Source organism: Cynocephalus volans, chromosome 14 (genome assembly GCF_027409185.1).
Source record: "Cynocephalus volans isolate mCynVol1 chromosome 14, mCynVol1.pri, whole genome shotgun sequence".
Classification (NCBI taxonomy): domain Eukaryota; kingdom Metazoa; phylum Chordata; class Mammalia; order Dermoptera; family Cynocephalidae; genus Cynocephalus; species Cynocephalus volans.
This window is the reverse complement of record NC_084473.1, coordinates 86,238,418-86,259,029: the sequence shown is the minus strand read 5'-3', so window position 1 is coordinate 86,259,029 and position 20,612 is coordinate 86,238,418. Positions and strand designations below refer to the sequence as shown.

The 20,612-nt window shown below is 34.5% G+C and overlaps 1 protein-coding gene across 1 annotated transcript in view; it reads left to right on the top strand.

Annotated features, from left to right (window-relative positions):
- Nucleotides 1-20,612, top strand: part of ZC3H6 (zinc finger CCCH-type containing 6) — a 63,391-nt gene that overhangs the window by 24,093 nt on the left and 18,686 nt on the right. The window contains exons 2-4 of the mRNA XM_063078402.1: nucleotides 7,281-7,461; nucleotides 13,659-13,781; nucleotides 19,784-20,060. Of these exons, the coding sequence (XP_062934472.1) occupies nucleotides 7,281-7,461; nucleotides 13,659-13,781; nucleotides 19,784-20,060 (581 nt within the window). The remainder of the gene's footprint in view (nucleotides 1-7,280; nucleotides 7,462-13,658; nucleotides 13,782-19,783; nucleotides 20,061-20,612) is intronic.

The window sequence follows — 20,612 nt, the reverse complement described above, 5'->3', positions numbered from 1 at the left end:
AGGAGCAGGACCTGGAGCTCCACACCTGACTGGGTTCAAGGCGGCTCTGGTGAGGGAGCCGCAGTTCCATTGGCTGGCACTGATGTGCCCACCTGCGTGATGACGGTTCAGGGTCACGGGGGTGGGGTCTAGAGCTCCCCCCTCTGCCTGGGTACGAGGCTGCGGGGTGAGGGGGTCGCGTGTAGCCGCCCGGTTCCACTGTCTGGTGCTGCTGCTGGCCGCTTCCAGCGGGCCCCCCTGCGCGGAGCCGGTTGAGGGCACAGCAGCAGGGCTTGGAGCTCCCCTCCTGACTGGGTTCGAGGCGGCCCGGGTGAGGGAGCCGCGTGGAGCCGCGGTTCCGTTGGCTGGCACCGGGGGGCTCACCTGCACGATGCTGGTTCAGGGCGGCGCGGGCCCCAGAACTTGTTCATCTGTCCTATGGTTGCACCTCCGGAGCTAACGCAGACCGTGGCAGCGATCAATCCACGCATGCAGGCTCCAAGCTCACGCACTTGGAGAAGTCCGGGCATTGCTTAATCAAGAAGTCTGAGGTGGGATATGAGTCTCTGTTAGGCTCAGGGAGTGAACACTTTTATATGCGCATATTAGGAACTTGTCAGAATTTTACTTTAACAATCCCCCCCTTTTTATTTTCCATTAGTCCTATAGATATAGAACAGAAATTTACATGTCACTGCTGTATGGGGTTATGACCTATGTAGGAGTTCTGACTGAAGGCCTTGACCTTTAGCCCGACTGAATATCAGAGTCCCTTTATTTTCCTTCTGTTGTAAAATAAATTTTTGTGCCGTCAATGAAATAACAGCTCTGCAGAAGCATATATAACTCTGGAGACCAGGCATTGGAAGACTATGAGACAAGTAAGAATGACCATGACTATTATAAGGAGAGACTGGAAAGCACTTTAGGCTGATGACCAAAGATTCCCTCACTTTGACCAGGAGATCAGAACTCAACAGTCCTTTTGAATCCACTTCTGATAGCTAAGTTGTCTTTTCTTTCAGTTTGACTATATATTGGTCAAACTTTCCTGTGTTATTAACTCCACACACAGGAGCCAGTGTTAGCAGTATTTCATATTTTTTTCTTGGTTTGGCAGCAAGGAATCTGGCACTATGCTGTTATCTGCAACCACATGGATCAATGATTTTTAGATTAGTTTTTTGTACTTCTGGTGATTTACAGCTTTATTTATCTTTTCAGTCAATGTTATTAAAGTTTTGATAACTTTTTCAAGTTATATGACCCCCATCCAGGGAAATCAGTGTCCCTTCTTACACTCCCAGAGAAACATGGTCTCCTGAAAGACATGGGAAGGAAGTATCTAAAATCATGTAATAATTACATTGTTACATAGAGTTACATGTATATGTAAATTAGGTTTTTATGAGGCAAATATAAGTAAATATGTTATTGGTTCAGGAAATAAATATTAGGAGAGTCACATACACACGGCTTCAAAAACAAAAGAGGAATTACTTGTAACAAAAGTGAGAAAGGAATTTTCATTTATATCTGAGATATCTTTTGAGTGAAAATTTGCAAAGGTTATCATAGGATTACGAACAATGTAAGGCTAATTAAAATTTATAATACTGCTTATATATTTGTATTAAGTCCCATTCCTGAAGGAATTTGTATTTGGATTGAGGCTTTGACAAATTCTAAGATTGGATTGAGGAGTAAAACAAACCAAGTAAAATTGCATGGCTATAGGTAGTCAGAAAGGGGTAAGATGGGTTTCTACATGCTAAATCCATTCCAGAGGGTATAAGAATATACTGGATGAAGGATAAAGATAAAAGTGCTCTGATGGCTATAGGTATTCATCAGATTTTACCACTGGTAATTTGTAAGAGAGACTTTCTGAAACTGTAAAGAGAAACTGAAGTAAGATAAGCCATGCAGGATGTAAATGTCCAAGGTCCAGTTTTGAGATCAACATAAAATCTTCAAAACTCATGTCAGGTAGCTCTTCCATGGCCCCAGTATGACCAGACAGTATTTTCATTGAGGGGAAATATCTGGTTTGGGGAGTATAAGGTAGGAAGTTAGTTCAAAGCTTAATCAAGAGGACCATATATATGTATGCTATTTAGTTTGAGGGAAAAGATCAGAGTATGCATGGGTAAAGCCTAGACCCAAGCAAGTTATATGTCAAGCATGCTGACAGATTCGGCCAGTAGGATTCAGACAGTTTATTGCTCACATAGACAACAAATGCATGGCCAGCGTGGTGTTGGCTTCTCATGTCCCTTGTCCCACAGGATAACTCTGAAACCAGAGGGGCCAGATGATAGGCAAAATGAGTGGTGAGCACTCTGTTGCTAAGTAACAGTTTCCATACTGTAGCTAAGCAATTTTTTTAGCCTGCAGCTGTATCCTAAGTAGTGGGCAAGGTGGTAAATCTCACACCTTACTGGAACTAGGGAAGGTGGATGAGAAACTGCCTCAGAGAAGCTTCCCACATAAAATGAGGAAGTGTTTGAGAAATAACCTTGTAGCAGCGTCTCACAAGACTGCCTGTCTTTTTGTATTCTGGAGGATCACAGGGTATTCTCCCAAGGCTTAGGTCAGCCTGTTGTTGAGCTTTGCCTAAGTGGCCTTTGTGGAGACATGCATGGTTGCCAGGGCACCAGAACAGAGCAGTTCCCTTACCTCATCATCTGTGGAAAGGGAGAAATGACAGCGTGAATTAGTACAATAGCATGAAAAGAAAAGTGTTACAAGTAATAGTTTCAAGCATCTAGGAAATTCATGTTCTATTGGTCTTATAACAAACGATCTACTTCTATTAAGTTGTCTGCTCCTGGACTATAAAAAAGTCCTGGAAATCCTGACACAGTCACTTGGTACATTCTGAAAAATGCCTTTTTGTGATGACTGTATCAGCTTATTTCAGGAAGTTTGTATTCATGAGTAATGTCTTTGTAATATCATCCATCAGGAGTACTTGTATAGTCTTTTATTGAGGATTTTGTGTTTTTTCCGGAAGACTCAGTTTCTGATCTGTAGCTTTTAACAGCAGCTTTTAGGCAAGCATAAAGAAAAAGCAGAAACTACCTGTGGAGGTAAGACTGAATGGTTTAGATTAATTTATTTTAATAGCTAACAGTATCAGAATGGAGAAAAATAGAATCCTCTATGGAGGCATATCAACTTATAAGGATTTAATTTATACTTTATAAAGATTCAATATATTCTTATTCTGAGGTAATTAGAAATTAAAAATTACCTCAGAGTAAAAACAAATGGACAGTGAGGACAGTGGATAATTTTAGAGTCTTTAATACCATAGTGTATTATGATTTTCTTCAGTTGTCTCCAATCTAGGAATTTAAATCTAGAGAAAAAAAACCCTTTTTAACTTTATTTTTTAAAAAATAACAGCTTTATTGAGATACGATTCACCCTTTTAAAGTGTACAAGTCATTGGTCTTAAGTATATTCAGAGTTGTGCAGTTGCCCCCCCCCCCCGTCAAATTTTAGAACATTTTTATCCCTCCTGAAAGAAACCCTGTACCCATTGGCATTCATACCTCATTCTTTCCTCTAATCAACCTGGCAACCCCTAATCTACTTTCTGTCTCTATGGATTTGCCTAAGAGATAAACTCTTTTAAAAATAATTTTGTTTATTAACTGGATAGTTATTTACCAGTCTTTGATACATGAACACAAATATGCTGCTTTCCTGAAAAGGACATAATCACTATTATTTTTTTGTTAATAAAAAGTCACCTATATACGAGAGTTCTTCAAAAAGTTCAAGGAAAGTTTTGTGTTATCTTTTAATTCTGTTTTTCCATGAACTTTTGAAGTACTTTTGTGTAACTGATGTAGGAACTTTTTGATTTATTAAGTTTTTAAAAATATCTTGGGATTAGTAAAACAAACAAACAAACAAAAAACCTTATAATAGTGTTGAGCTAGTTCAAAACCTAGAGAATGCAAAGCACTCTTAATTGCTTCTATTTTCTCTTCCATGGTTGGCTTTTCTCAAGACTACAGAACTAGGTTAGTGTCTGATTCCTAATTAGGTGCTCAATCAAGAAAGCTCTATTTTACTGATTTTGGTGACAGAATTGGAATTAAAATCTAGCCTTCCTCACATTAAGGATCTTCTCTCCATTATGGCATACATGCTTTCCATATGTGCCCAAAGCTGATTTTTAAAAGTATTTGAAGTAGTTCATGGAAGTATGGATCATTGTTATTTCCTCTTTCTCTCTCATTTTTTGTAACCAAACAGAAATTCACAGGTTTAAATCTGTTACTGTATGAATGCTGAAATGATAACTAGTCCAAGGGAGAAGAGAGAAAACTTTTTAAAACTTGCAGTGTTTTATGTCTAATAAATATAAATGGACCGTATTTCATACTTAAAGAATTTATGTAAAGTAGGACATAAATTCATATGTACCATTTTCAGCTTGAGTACTTTGTTTTTAAATAGCTTTAGTCAGAAGCTAAATATGAATTAGTAATATTCATATATAAAATTTTTTATGCTTTAAGGAGTTCGAATTGGGGGAGAGAGGTAATAAAAGAAAAACTAGATTTTTTTGTCATTTGTATCTTAAATTTTATTATGGTGTAAATGTAGACAGTAAAGTGCACAATTCTTAAATGTGCAACTTGATGAATTTTTACAAATATATACAGTAGTCCCTCAATGTTGGGGGGATTGGTTCCAGGACCTTCCATGGATACCAAAATCCATGGATACACAAGTCTCTAATATAAAGTGGCATAGTATTTCATATAACCTACTCATATCCTCCTGTGTACTTTAAATCATCTCTAGATTACTTATAATACCTAACACAATGTGAATACTATGTACATAATTGTTATATTGTGGTATTTAGGGAATGACAAGGGAAAAAAATGCTGTACATGTTCAGTACAGACACAATTTTTTTCCCCAATGCTTTCCATCTGCAGTTGGTTGAACCCATGGATATTGTATGTATAGTAATTACCAAATAGATCGATATATAGAATATTTCAACATCCCAGAAGTCTCCTTAGTACCCGTTTTTTGTCGGTTACACTCCTCCAAGAGGTAATCACTATTCTGACTTCTGTTACAATAGGTTAGATTAGTTTCGTCTGTTCTTGAAGTGCATATAAATGAAATTATAAAATAATGTCTTGTATTTCACTTCTTTTGCTCATCATGTCTGTGAAATTCATCCATATTGTTTTGTATAGCAGTAATTTTTCTTTAAAGTGTTCTATTATATAAATAAAGCACAATTTATGTATCTGCTCACCATTTGATGGAGATTTGGGTTGTTTACAATTTTTTACTATTATGACTAAAGCCGGTAGATGCATTTTTATGCTTGTTTTTTGGTGAATATATGCATTTATTTTCTTGGGCCATAACATTTTATAGTTTTAAGGGACTGGTTAGCTCAGTTGGTTAGAGTACAGTGTTGTAACACCAATGTCAAGGGTTTGGATCCCCATACTGGACAGCTGCCAAAAAAAAAAAAGTTTATAGTTTTATAAAAGTTCAGAACATTTTTATTAAAATAGCCAGAATTCCACACCTGCCTCGCAAGAAATGTTCGAGTCCATCTAAGTGTGTGTGTGCGTGTGTATCTTTGATTTTATCATAGAAGGTGGAGAGAAATGACAATGACTTACAGCTGATTTAGGGTGGTATCATGTGTCTGTTGTATATGCAAGAGTTATGGATACTATAATTCAGTCATTAGGTAAACAGCAGGGTACTATGCTAGATTCTAGATATACATCTGTGAAAGAGTCCTATACCATGCTTTCACCAACCAATAAGCAAGTCATTTGAATTTAATGTGCAGAGTGGAGTGATAAGAGAAATGAGAGTTATTTTAGGATAGTACTTAGGTTGGAGCATCTCACCTAAACCTGGATAGTAAGAGAAGGCATCCTGGAAGAAATGACATCTAAGGGATGGGGGTGGGAGGAGGTTGAGGTGAGCAGGGCAGTGAAAGTTTTTAGGCAATGTTTAAGGCTTAGAGACTAGAAAAATTTTAAGTAGCTGGGTAAGCAGGGACTCAATTATAAAGGGCTTTTTGGCAATATCAAGGAGATATCCTCAGGTCAGAAGGGAGTCACTGAAGTTTATCTTTCATTATAAAAAACTTCGAACATATAAAGAATAGTAGAGTGTACATATCCCACAGTTTCAGCAATTTCCGACTCATGGCCAATCTTACCGAGGCCACTTTGTCCCCAGTGGATTATTTTGAAATAGATTTGAGATATCACATCATCATTGATGATTTTGAGCAGGAGAATGACATGATCAGTTTTGCATTTTAGAAATTACACATTCCTAGTAATTCTGAGTTACCTTTAAAATATATACATTATGATTTGAATGTTTCTTATTAGCTGCCAGTTATACATTTGTCCTTCTGCACCACTATGTGCTATTTGCAGTTGTTTGCATTTTTTCAAATTGTAGTGTTATGAAAGCATGATTAAAGTTGAAATTGTTTTATGTATTCTTCTTCCCATATAAGTTGATTTATTTGCGTTTAAAAATACTATTAATGAATATTTTGGCTTCTGTAACCATAAAAGTATCATGATATAAAAGTTAGTTTGTTTCTAGGATTCAGTCTCTGTAATAGCAAAGATACTAGTATTTGGAAAGCGGAATCAGATTTATAGTTTTATTGTGAATATTTTTTACAGGTTCAAGTTGAGAAATTTACATTTCTCCCTTTGTGGCTTGGATTTTGTTACTTATCCAATACATAAGTAATAAGTAAATTGAAATTTGTTTGCTTATTGAAGTTTACTTTGTTGGTAAGAATTAACGTAGGTTGCTTTTATTTTAAAGCTATTTATAGCTGTCTACATATGAGCCACTAAATTAAAAATTTCTTCCTGCAATTAGAATGTTTCCTAAAATATTTTAGTTTAACTTTTCTTTTTTGAAGGTAGTAGTAGATGGTAACTGTTGTAATACTTTGAGATAGCATTGTATTCATTCATTTATTCATTCATTTTGTGAGAGTCAGTGATCTTAACCTAAATCAGGTATTGGCAAACTTTGGCTTTTTAAAAAAAAAAAAGGAAGAAGTTGCAACAGAAACCATATATGGCCTGCAAATGTAAAATATTTACTATCTGTGCCTTTATAGAAAAAGTTTTTTAATCCCTTATGTAAATGGATATAGCTTAAATTCTTGGCACATGCTTTTTTTCTTTTGAAAAAGTTTCTATAAGATTTTAGAATTGATGTTCAAAAATTAAAATTTTTATTGTCTTCTACAGAGAAGATGGTGAATTAGAAGATGGTGAAATAGATGATGCAGGACTTGAAGAAACACAAGAACAGGAAGCAAAAGAAGATGAAAAGCAGAAAAATGAGAAAACCTACAGAAAATCAAGAAAAAAGCACAAGAAAGAAAGAGAGAAAAAAAAATCCAAAAGGAGAAAGCGTGAGAAACATAAGGTTAGTTAGAATCTACTTTTTACTCTTTTGGTAAATTTTTATGAAATATAAAATAATGAAAATTAGAAAGTATAAGGCGTTGCCTATTTTCTTATAAAACGTGGATTAGATATTTTTATTTATGTGATTAACAAATTTTCTAAATATAAAGATGATATGAATTATCTTAAAATGAAGATTTAAAAATAATCGAGGTAAATCTTAATTCAGGTTAAAAATAATCTTTTAATTGATGGGAGATTATATGCCAGGATACTGGAAGGTTAAGGAAAGAAAGTTTTATTTTGTACAGATACAGATAGCAGTATTGGCATTGTTCATCGATTCATTTATTTATTTATTCACTCATATGTGTTACTGTGTACTTACTGTGGAAGCCTTTATACTGTAGGCTGGGGGCTAATTGCTGTGTTTTTCTGGGGAAAATTCAGGGAGTTTCAAAAACTACCCCATCACTGTCACTGCTGCCAATTTTACCCTGATTTCTGTGTCAGCACAGGTTCCTCTTCTTCCTCACCCCATACCCACTTTTCCTCCACCCAGCACCCTGGATGTTTTTGTTTTCTGGATAGCATTTGATTTTACTTTGTTTATTGCCTCTTTCCTTCCCATTTCAATGTAATCTGTATAAAAGCAAATTTATTATCTTGGAAGTGATATTACCATCATTTTTGACATGTTCTATTTCCAATAAACAAGTTACTAAGTCTTGCCCACACTCAAGGGGAGAATTAATCTCCATCTCTTGGTGGGAGGTGTATTAAAGAATTTGTGGACATATCTTTAAAACCACCACCCAAGAATAGATAGGAAAACTTGAAGAAGATGTGGGGTGACCTTAACATATTGAAGCACAATAAAGCATCTGTTATTAAACAGTCCATCTGATATTGGTGCATGGAAAAATAAACAGGCCAATGGAGCAGAAAAGAAAGACCTAGAAATAGACCCTACACATGTGGAAATTTAGTGTATGATGGAGGAGCATCTCAAACCAGTGTGAAAAGATGTACTTTTTAATAAGCAGTGATGAGAGAATTGGATGGTGATGTGGACATAAAAGTAGAGTCACTCCTTACATCAGGATAAGTCCTAGATATATCAAAGATTTAAATGTTAAAAAAAAAAAAAAAAACTATAGAAGTACTAGAGTAAAACATGGGTGAAGGTCCTCAATTACCTGTGAGTGAAGAATTTTTTTTAACTATGATCCAGAGTCAGAGAACATTAAGGAATTAATAAACTTTCCTACATAAAAAAGCATACAAGAAAAAAGACTTTTACTGTGTCCTTTGAATTAAGAATTTGCATCCCCCATCTGTTTCTCACTGCAAGATCTGCAGTCCAGCAGAACCTTAAAGTTTCAGTGGCAAGAAGCACAAATTCTCCACTGGGAGTATGAGAGGATCCATTTCTACTGAATGCACAACTTTTACCTGTTGGTTCAAAATACACACATTTCTTTGATCTTGCATAAGAAAGCAATTACAGTAACACAACTGTTAATGAAGCCGGGTACATTCTGGTGTTTATTTTGCTAGAACATTTGTAACTTTTGTTAGGAACATAGTAAGACATTGTACCAGCTCAATGTACTTCTCTCTTGCTTGCAGCCTGGGTCTCTCTCCTATTGGCTGCTGCTGGAGGAGTCTTTTTCCCCCTCCTTTCTAGGCTAAAAGGTTACACAGGCTAAGGTAGGAAGGCTGAGATCAATTCCTCTTTCTCAGGAAACACTGTAGCTAGTCCTCAAACCGCTTTACCTATGGTTAACTTTATTTAAACTTTCTCCCTGTAAGATTTGTTAATTTATTTGTCTACAGTTCTTCAACTAGTGTGAACTAATCAGGTAATGCATAAGCATTTATTGGGTAGTGTTACGATAAATACTTTTATTAAAGAAGAAAAATGTATAATTGTCTACAGAGAGCTTTGATTTTATTTGGTGACATTAGATCAAAAGCATAAAACAATTATCAAAAAAATAATATGTAATAAAGTGCTAACTAGTGTAGTGTGGAGATACAGTTAGGCATTTTGCATTGTGCTAATTGTGCAGTTCAAATAATATATGTAAAATACAATTAAAAAAAGGAGAGCAGTAAAGAATAGAGTTGATGTGAAAAAAAATGGGATTTGAAAAGAAGAGAAAAGAAGGAAATGTTTCCAGTAATGAGGAATATCAAGAACAGAGTCTGCAGGAGTGTTTTGTATTGGAAAGGGACCTCATGGAGATGAGCTGTATTGAGGCATGTTCTCATTGTAAAGGAGGCAGAACTAAAGGTGAGGTAAGCCGGTTTTGGGGAGGTCTTGAAAATGACACAAATAATGATGTGCTAGTCTGAGGAACATATATTTTTTTTTCTTCTTTTTTTTCCTTATTTTTATAGCAGTTTCAGTTTTATAGAGAAATTGAAAATGCAGATAGTTCCTTTATCCTCCCACATCCACATATACAGTTTCTCCTATTATTGACATTTTACATTAATATGATACATTTTTTACAATTATGAATCAATGCTAATATATTATCACTTACCTAACTTTGCATTATGGTTCTCTCTTTGTATTGTACAGTTTTATGGGTTTTGCCAAATGCATTATGTCATGTGTTCAGCATTACAGTATCATACAGAATATTTTTGTTGCCCCCAAAATCCTTTGTGCTCCACCTATTTATCCCTCCCTCTCTCCCTTCCTCCCTCATCCCCTGAAACCCTGGCAACCATTGATTTTTTTCCCCATTACTTCAAACATTTATCATTTCCTTCTGTTGGAAACATTCAAAATCCTCTCCTAGCTAATTGAAATTACATGATAAATTGTTGTTAATTATAGTCACCCTACAGTGCTGTAGAACACTAGCTATTCCTCCTCATATCGTGCTGTACTTTGTATTGGTTAATCAACCTCTCACCAACCCTCTGAGAGATGCGAGGCAGACAGTACAGGGGGCAGTTTTGTTTGTTTGTTCCTTTGTTTTAGTTGGCCATAAAAGAACATTTGTGTACTATTTGTTCATGATTACCAAAGAAACATGAAGTTAATTATTTAAAAATTCAATCATGACAGAAATAAAAGGAGAAGGCTCCTCTAATCTCATTCCTCAGAAATAACTGTGGTTATGTAGTCCTCCAGATACTATTCTTATGCATGTGCTAACATATAATGCTCTTATTTGTACTATACAGGCTTTGTTTTAGTCAGACTATATTGGAATTTGTTTGATATTTTGGAGGATGAGAGGTTGATCCAAGTTTGTGGTGGTAAGAATGGTCAGAAATAGGTAAATCTAAGAAATATCCTGAAGGAGGAATTGATGAAACTTATAAAGGGGTGAGAGGGAGGAATCGAAGATGACTTCCCCATTTTTAGCCAAGGAGAATGGTAGTGTTATTAATAGATAAATGTCAAAGTAGGTAGTGCTAGTTTAGGGAAAAGGATAATAGATTTTAATTGAAATATAATGAATTTGAGGCAAAAGTGAAAAATCAAGAGGGATTTATACTAAATGAATTGGAGATACAGGGAGGAAATTTCCAGTGGAAATGTAGTCATGGGAGTAATTTTGAAAGGTCCATGAGAGCTGAAGCTTTAAGAAAGTGCTTTCTCCAGGGAATGGGGGAAGGTAACAGAACCATTAGACACAGAGCAAAGCAGTATACGGTGAGATAGGAGAGACCTCAGAAGTATGAGAAACCTTTTCTACTTTGTAAACATTCCAAATAGCATTCAGTATGCCTCTGAAAAATATTTGATGAATATATCTGCTTTGTGGTTGAGGAAGTCAGAAAAAAGTTCCAGTCTTTGAACATGGTCTTAAAAATAACTGTCTTTTTTCTTAAGGTAAAAGTTATGTACTCCAAGAAAATTAGACAATTTAGAAATACAAAATGGAAAAGAAACCACCTAAAATCAAACTTATTAGAGTAACCACTGTTAACATTTTGGAATTTTGGTATATTTCTTTCAAGTCTTTTGTGTGTGTATGTTTTTGTTAATACTCATATTAGAGATAATATTGGTTATTGTATATTTGCATTTTCACTTAATATTACAAGGTAAACATTTTGTTATGTTACTGTAAAATCTTCCAGAATATCATTTTAATTGATTGTTATATGTATTAAACTTTAGTAAATCATTCTTTTACTGTTGGACTGGAGATTGTGGTAAATCTTAAAGGATAGGAATTACTTAGTTGTCCAGGGAGACACAGAATACAAAAGCTGGGAAGTGTGAAAAGGATGGCATGTTTGGAGGAAGTCACCTAAGTCCTTAAATTCTTTTTGTCACTATTTGAATGCTTAAGGGGGTCACTGAGTAGCTTTCCTGTTAATTAGTCCTTGAATTATATGTCTTTTGCCCTCATTACTCACCATGAGGGTGATGTGATGTTGTTTGTTAAGAGTTCTGTAGAGAACATAATTTAGACTTGAACTTTTTTTTTTTTTTTTTTTAGAGAAATCTGCCAGCCTCCTACCAGGAATGTATATGCCCATTTTATTTTATTTATTTATTTATTTATTTATTTTTGCCTTTTTGTGACCGGCCGCACCGTGCTCAGCCAGTGAGCGCACCGGCCATCCTTATATAGGATCCGAACCCACGGTGGGAGCACTCTCCCGAGTGCGCCACGGGGTCGGCCCTAGACTTGAACTTTTAGTACTTACTGACAACGTAAGTACATTGAAGGAAATAATCCACCAGTGTATTATAGGTAAAATAACAAAAATTAAAGCAATACATTTAAGCACTAAACAAATAACTCAAACAATATTCTCCCCACCCCCACCCCCACCCAAAGCAGGAATAAAAGGAAACACAAAGATTCTCAAGTAAAAAATGTTCCATATGTTTTCACTTAATTTGGTAACTTTTAATTAGTCTGTACCATTTCCAGCTATTCTTAATATATTCCTATTGCTAATTTCAGGTCAATAATTACTTCTTATGTATGAGCCACGATGTCTTTATGATCTAGCCTCATTTTGGGGAAATAGCCTGAAAAATCTTCTCCCTTAAGCAGAACCTTCTCTTCTCTGTCCTTCCTGAAGCAGTGTTTTCCTTTGAGATTCTTCTTGAGCAAGTCTTATCCCTTTAGTGTTGTGTTCTTCAATGAAAGGTTTTCCTTAGGGCTGTAGTTGACTTCTGATAGTGACTGAGCAAACTTGGTTTTTAAATGGAAAATGCGGTATTTATTTCAAACTCTAACCAGCAATGATTAGGCACTTAACGTTGGAGCCTTTGACAGTATAATTATAAAAAGAGTTCTTCATATCACCTGTCAAATCAACAAAAACAAAACTAACACCACCATAAAATAAAACCACAGAGCATTTAGGACCAAAAAGGAAGAAAGCAGTTGTCTTCCCTAAAAGGACATTTAAGAATGGAATAGAGGAGAACAGATCCTTCCGCTGTAAGAACATCAGAGTTCAATTCAATTCAGCACATTTTTATTGAGTTTATACGAGACCCAGATGCTGGGAATGCAAGGATGATAAAATACAGAGCCAGTGTTTTCATTGCTAAGAACTTTAGGAGCTCTTTAAAGAGGGTGTTCAAACTGGGAGAGGTTGAGGAGATTTGGAGATTTGGTGAGATTTTTTTGGAAATTGTATGCATATTTGAAAAAGCTTACTCTTGATAATTGTCAGTTATCAATTATTTGTGGTTATCATTTCACTTTTGTTCAATTTTGTGGGCTGGATTTATTTCAGATATGTAATTTGGAATTTTTGGTATCTTACAGTATTAGGGAACTCATGCAATAGAATAAGAACTCTAAAGCCATTTTAGGTAAAAATAAATTAATAAATACTCATGTTCTAGGACCTTTTTTGGTGATGAAGAGCCAATTTTACTTTTTTAAAAATTAGCTTACATGTAAGATCATTTTAGAGCATAGGAGTGCAGTATTTCTGTGTGAAGTCCTTAGGCCAAAGGGATGATGAGGAAAATGCTGCCATAAAGTCTCTGTACAGAGGGGATGATACACTTTCCCCCTAGAAAACTTCAGAGAAGTTGGAGTGGTGGTGGCCTTTGGGGCAGGAATTTTTCAATAGTTCTTCAGAGTCTACTAGAATTATGTAATGTACTCGTTGTCATCTCTGGCTGAAACAGGTTTATCTAGTAGTTTCTAGTTAAATTTTCTTCCTTTTGTAAATGTAACACATTTGTCTTTTCCCTCCCTTCAGCATAATTCTCCATCTAGCGACGGTAGTTCAGACTACAGCCTTGATTCAGATGTCGAACATGCAGAAAGTTCCCATAAAAAAAGAACTGGTTTCTACAGGGATTATGACATTCCATTTCCTCAGGTATTGCCTTCTTTTTATTGTGATAAAGCATGTATAACATCATAAAATCTATTATTTTAACCATTTTTAACTGTACAATTCATTGGCATTATGTGTATTCACAATGTTGTGTAACCTTCACCACTATCCATTTCCAGAGCTTTTTGGTTATCCCAAACAGAAATTCTCTACCCATTAAGCAATAAATACATCATTTCCCCCTACCCCCAGCCCCTGGTACCTACTAGTCTACTTTCTGTCTCTATGAATTTGACCAGTCTATGTACCTCATATAAGTGAAATCATATAGTATTTGTCCTCTTGTATCTGGCTTATTTCAATTAGCATAATATTTTTTAGTTTCATACATATTGTAGCATGTGTCAGAATTTCATTCCTTTTTAATGTCAAAGATATTCCAGTGTTTGTATATACTACATTTTGTTTATCCATTCATCTGCGGATGGACTCTTGGGTTGCTTCCACATTTTGGCTATTGTGAATAAGGCTGCTTATGAGTGTGGGTGTACAAATATCTCTTTGAAATCTTTCCTTTAATTTGTTGGGGTATATACCTAGGAGTGGAATTGCTGGATCATATGGTTATTCTACATTTAGCTTTCTGAGGAACCACCAAACTGTTTTCTACAGTAGCTACACTATTTTACTTTTCCACCAGCAGTGCTTGAGGATTCCAATTTCTCCTCATCCTTGCCAACACTTGTTATTTTCCTTTTTTTTGAAAATGGAAAATGGGTGTGGAGTGATACTGCACTGTAGTTTTCAGGTATTGCTCTTTAAAGGGAAAAATAAAACTTTCAGTTTTATTCTTTGCTTTCTGATATTTTGAAAAAAATGTTTTATCAGACATATGCTACAAATTTAAAATCTTTGAAGATAAAGAATATATTATGAATTAGTTTGCTAGGGCTTCCATAACAAAATACTACAGACTGGGTGGCTTAACAACAGAAATTTATTTTTTCAGTCTAGAGGCTAGAAGTTCAAGATCAAGGTGCCAGCAGAGTTGGTTTTCTCCAAGAGTCATAATGAAAGGATCTGTTCTAGGCCTCTGTCCTTGGTTTGTAGATGGCTGCCTTCTCACTGCTTTGTCCTCACGTGGTTGTGCCCCTGTGTATGAGAACCGCTGGAGTCCATATTTCCTCTTCTTATTGGGACACCAGTCAAATTGGATTAGAGCCTACTATAACAGCCTCATTTTAACTTAATCACCTCTTTAAAGGCCCTATCTCCAAATATAATTACATTCTGATGCACTAGGGGTTAGCGCTTCCACATATGAATTTTGAGGGGACACAATTCAGCCTGTAACACATCACAACACTTTATCCAGCATGATGAGGAAATAATAATAGTATTAAATTTTAAAGATAGGTGACATACACCTCCTTAAGTGCAAAAATTGTTTGAAGTGTTTTGACAGAAAGGATTTTAAAACATGATATACTTTATATTTTTCTTAAATATATTGCACTGTATGAGCAAAATTCTCATTATAAATATTATTATTTTTTGCTAGGAAAGTAATGATGCTTTCTTTCAGAAGCACTGAAAAGTATTTAGGTCAATGTACATTTATCTGAAAAGCCCCAGTCTTTTCATGTTCAGTTTTTGCCAATCTGTCATTATTCTTGCTTACAAGAGCTTTATTCTTTCTCCTAATTTGGTTTTCCCAATCTCTTGGGAGTTTAGAAACTAACTTACTATGTTTGAGTCATTTGTCTAGTCTAATTTAAATTACTATGTTTGTTAGAGTCACTTGTCTAGTCTAATTTTCCATTACCTTATGTATAGTTGAGGTTGCTAGATGACCGTTACATAAATGAGGTTTTATTAAAAGGTCACATCTTAAGATTTGAAAAGAATTATACTCTAGTTAATTCTTTTATCTAGTTAGGTAAATATTAGTTAGAATGCATATATATTCAATATGTGTAGTGATTTTGGAGTCAATGGTGTTGCCATTTCTCAGAACATTTTTAAACTGTTCATTAGAATTATTTTTACCACTAAGGACAAAATTTCAAAATCACTGATCAGCAAACACTGATGTGATACCTGCATTTCATTATTTGCTGTTAGATTTATTTTTTAGAAATACTCAGAAGTCATTTGGAGACTCTTACAATGGCTGAAAAGATGCTCAGGATGGGATTTATTATTTCAGATAACAAGAAATTTGAAAATATCAAGTAATGAGATTTATAAATTCTTGATTCATAAATTGTCATTGCAAGTAACCCCTAAAGAGGAGGTTCCAAATATTTAAAATAGTGGCAGTATTATTGTAATAAATACATAGCCTTCTGTGGGACCACTGTGAAGGACAAGATCAATTTGTATGTATAAGCAATAGTGCATTCGTTTTAAGTGTCTCATATTTTTTTAAACATTATACAGTTATTGTAAATAAATATGTATTGTTAATATAATTCTAACCATTATGTATTCCCATATATGTTGTTATTTTTGCTTCAAAAACTTAAAGAAGTTAAGACAAAGGATGGTCTTTAATATTTATTCACATTTCATTTTCAGTGTTCTTCAATCCTTTGCATAGATCTTGAGTATCAATTTGGTATCATTTGCTTTTAACCTGAAGTACTATTCTTCATTTAGCCTTTGTTTAGCATTTCTTATAGTGTAGGTTTGCTGTCAATAAATTCTCTCAACTTTTATTTACTGGGCAATGTGTTTATTTCACCTTCATCTTTTATAACTTTTTATTTTTTCATAATTTCAGACTTACAGCAAAGTTATAGAATGGTACAAAGAATTCCTGTTTATATTTCACCCAGATTTTCCAATTTTTAACATTTTACTGCATATGCTTTACTTAATCCTTTATTGCTCTTCTCTTGTCTTCTTTTCAGAGGGATCTAATTTGCCTTTGAACCCATCTATTAAGTTCTTAATTTCAGTTTTTGTATTTTTTGTATCTAGAAATTTATTTGATTCTTTTTCAGATCTTATGAATTATTTTTATAGTTTTCCAGTTCCCTGCTGAAATTCTCATATTGTCTTTTACTTGAAAATAAAGCATGAATATTTTAAAATCTGTGTCACATGAATTCCAGTATCTGGAGTCTGTATTGCCTATTGTTTTTACAGATTCTCTTTCGTATGGTCTTGTCTCCTCTAAAGACTCCTCAAAAGGCTTTTTTTCCCCCTGTTGTATGTTAGGCATTGTATTTGAAAATATTGTGCATTTTGTAGAAATAACCTGAGGCCTAGGATGGTGTTCTTTTCTTCCAGAGAGAATTTTCACTTGCTTCTGCCAGATTCTTGCTGACCCTTACAAACTTTATTCCAGTTTTAGGATTTGAGACTTTTCTAGGCCGCCCAGATAACTGAAGGCTGGGCTTATGTTTTGAGATCACCCCATCACATGGGGCTGGGATTACTAAGCTTTCCATACTCTCGACTCTGCCTTTTGTTGCCATAGACTAAAGGGATAGTCAAAGGTGCCGTTGATTCTTACTTTGGGCTGATGCTCTCAAAGTAAAAGCAGCTCCAAATGCTGCTCACTTCTTGGGATTTTTATCTGCTCCATGGGTATTGGTCCAGTAGTCCTTCACTAATTTGTTAGCTCTTTGATGTCTACAAGAACATTAAAAAAAAAATTTTTTTTTTGTCTATCATTTCAACTTTTTTTAGGGGGATGACTGATCTGAATAACCTAGTCTGCCATTACAAGAAGAGAAAGTTCAGTACCATTTTCTCCACATATATTTTAGAGTTGACTCACTGAAAGTTAGAAAATATCTTAACTACATCCTAAAAATCCTGTTTTCTTAGATAACAGGTATTTGCTATATAACTTCTGCAATTACATGCCAGAAATAGAATATAGTATTAACATTGAGCAGTTAAATTAGAGGACTTAATATAGCTTCTCTTTTCCTCATCCTTATTCAGAGCCTCTTACTCCCTTATTTCATGTTTTCAGTTATTGCTGTGTGGCCAGTTTCTATTTTACAGAAACCAAGTCTGCCCCCACAGATGTTATAGCAGTGTATATAGCCTAATAGTCAGCAAAATGGTCAGAAAAACTATATCTTTTAGTAGAATTTATAGTCTTTTTAATTTCTTTTATCTTCTCTCAGTAGGGCTTGAAAAAATACTTGCCAGATCCTTGCTGGTGAGTGCATTTTGTTTACTCCAGTAATGAACATGTGAACCATAAGGAACTATTCTTCTAGAGAACTGGGGCTGCTCTGTAACCCTTCATCCATTTAATGCTTCCTGGAGAGGTCACACTGCATGAGTGACACTCTGATCCAAATGCTAAAGACCTCAGCAGTCCACATTAGAAGTTTTTCACCACAGAAAGAACCCTGAGATGGACTGTTTGCATCCTTAGGGGGCTATTAGGAATATTTGCTGTTGGGAAACTAGAGAGGGATAATTCTACTTAAAAAGGTAAGAATATGGAGATTATTGTTGTAAAGCTGTGAAAAATCAGAGAATTGAATTAATATTAAGAATTAAAAACTTTTATGACAAGCATCTAATCTCCAGAGAAAAATTCGTACTCATCCATTAATAGACTAATCTTAAATCATAATGTATTGAAATGTATCACTGAAGCATTAATATAATCACATTTTTTATAAAAGGAAATGTGAGCATCATTCAGCTAATTAATTAATCTTCAACTTAATCTAAGCAATTATTTTTTTGGTTTGCTTTAGTTTCATAGTGGCTTTTTATTCTCTGTTCATTTTTTTTTTCTTTTTTATACCTCCTGTTCCTGTTTTATGGACACAATATTTTTTCTTTTTTTTTGGCAGCTGGCCAGTACTGGGATCCAAACTGGTGACCTTGTTGTTATAAGGCTGTGCCCTAACCAGCTGAGCGAACTGGCCAGCCCTGGTGTAGTGGCTTTTTAAAAATGTCAGAAACATTGCCTTTTGGCTGCAATTGTAAATCTCCTTCTTCTGAATTTCTGAGGTGCTAGACTAAGAATGGAGTTTATAAACTTTTAAAAATACTTCTTAAAACAGATCAGAAATCTAATAGTGTCTTTAAAATTTTAAATTGATGAGCTAATTGATTCTGTTGGTTAGTTATGTCTTTTTATCTGTTTTGTAATTATAAAGATTTAATATTTTACCGCATTTAATTAAAAACACAGTCTCTTGCTGATATTTTGCCAGGGCAGTGTTTTTATATCACATTCAAAATGCACTAAGTTAAAAATGAGTCATGATCTGGGTTTTTCTAAATCCTCAAGTTATAATTATGTGCAACTTTTTTCTTGCTTCATTATAAAATAATTGACAGGATATTATAGAGCTAATAAAAATTTTTCAGTGAATAGAGACAAGACTTGAATACTATCATTAAATAAACTTCTAGGACTAAAGGGTATTCTTTGTTTTCACATGCTTTAGTAAGGAAGCAATAAAATTAATAATGTTTGTTGTAATAAACAGTTGCTAATGGACAATTTACTCACTAGATGTTTTTCACTATTAGGGAAAGTTCTGTTTTTTTCTCTTGGACCTTAGATATAAGCATTTTCTTTTTACAATAGTTTTCACACATATTATTTTTATTAAATATAATGTCATTTGAGAATTTTTCAATGTTAGAAGAATGTTTATTTTTTTCCACACTCCCCTCCCCACAAGCTATTTTACTGCATTTTCCTTATTTTCAAAAAGACCTTTATTTTTTTTTTTTTTGGAGAAGGAATTTATGAATGATGATGTGGATTTTTAAGTGTTCCTGTGCATACAAATATCGAGACATAAAACATGAAAACAAAAGCTAAAGCATAAAGATTATAATGTTTAAGAATATCAGAGTAGCATCAAGCCTTCCGAAGTTAGTGTTAAATATTGTCATGAATAAGTACTAATCAAGATTCAGTTCTAATAACTATCTTTCCTCCTTTCTCTCAACTTTCTGGGGGAAAATAGATGTCCTTCCTGTATTACTATCAACTGCTATGTATGGTTGAAAAATCCTGATAATGATTGTCCATTTTCCCTTAGCATGGACATATATCAGGAAGCTATATGACATCAAAGAAGGGTCAACATAACAAAAAATTTAAAAGTAAAGAATATGATGAGTACAGTACCTACAGTGATGACAACTTCGGTAACTACAGTGATGACAACTTCGGTAGCTACAGTCAGGAAATGGAGGAAGATTTTGCGAATCAGCTGAAACAATACAGACAAGCTAAAGAAACCTCAAATACTGCTTTAGGATCATCATTTTCTAAAGAACCAGGGAAAAAACAGAGAATGAAAGGAGTTCAGCAAGGTAAGTTTAAAATTTGTTATAGAATTTGAGAACCCTATTAAAAAAAGTAGTTATAGAGTGAAAACTTAGAAATTTCTTAGCCCCTTCTCCAGGTTAGCTTAATTCTTGTGGTACCTAAATTCATTTTCCTTTATTTTTATAGATCTTGAAGACAGATATCTATAAATATTTCAATCTGCATTATATCTTAATATTTTAATTTAAAAAATTCTAATATTTAAAAAATATATACAAATGTAATACAGATTTCTTATGTTTTTTCGCCTTTCTTCTATATGATGTCAGTATGCAGTAGTCTGTGTTACTCTATGTATTATTACTTTATAATTTAGACAAAAAAAGACAGAATTCTAGGAAGTGGTCTTTTATTAGGCTTTAAAATATGGCAATCATCTTTGCTATGCAAATGTACCTAGGACTATGGACATCCTTTAAGATTGGAAATAAGAACATAACTAAGAAATTTCTGGAGTGGTCATTTTTTATCTAGTGTATTGAGGTTCATGGTCCCTGGAGAAGCCAGGGCAAGTTACTAGTTGGTGACAATAGGTG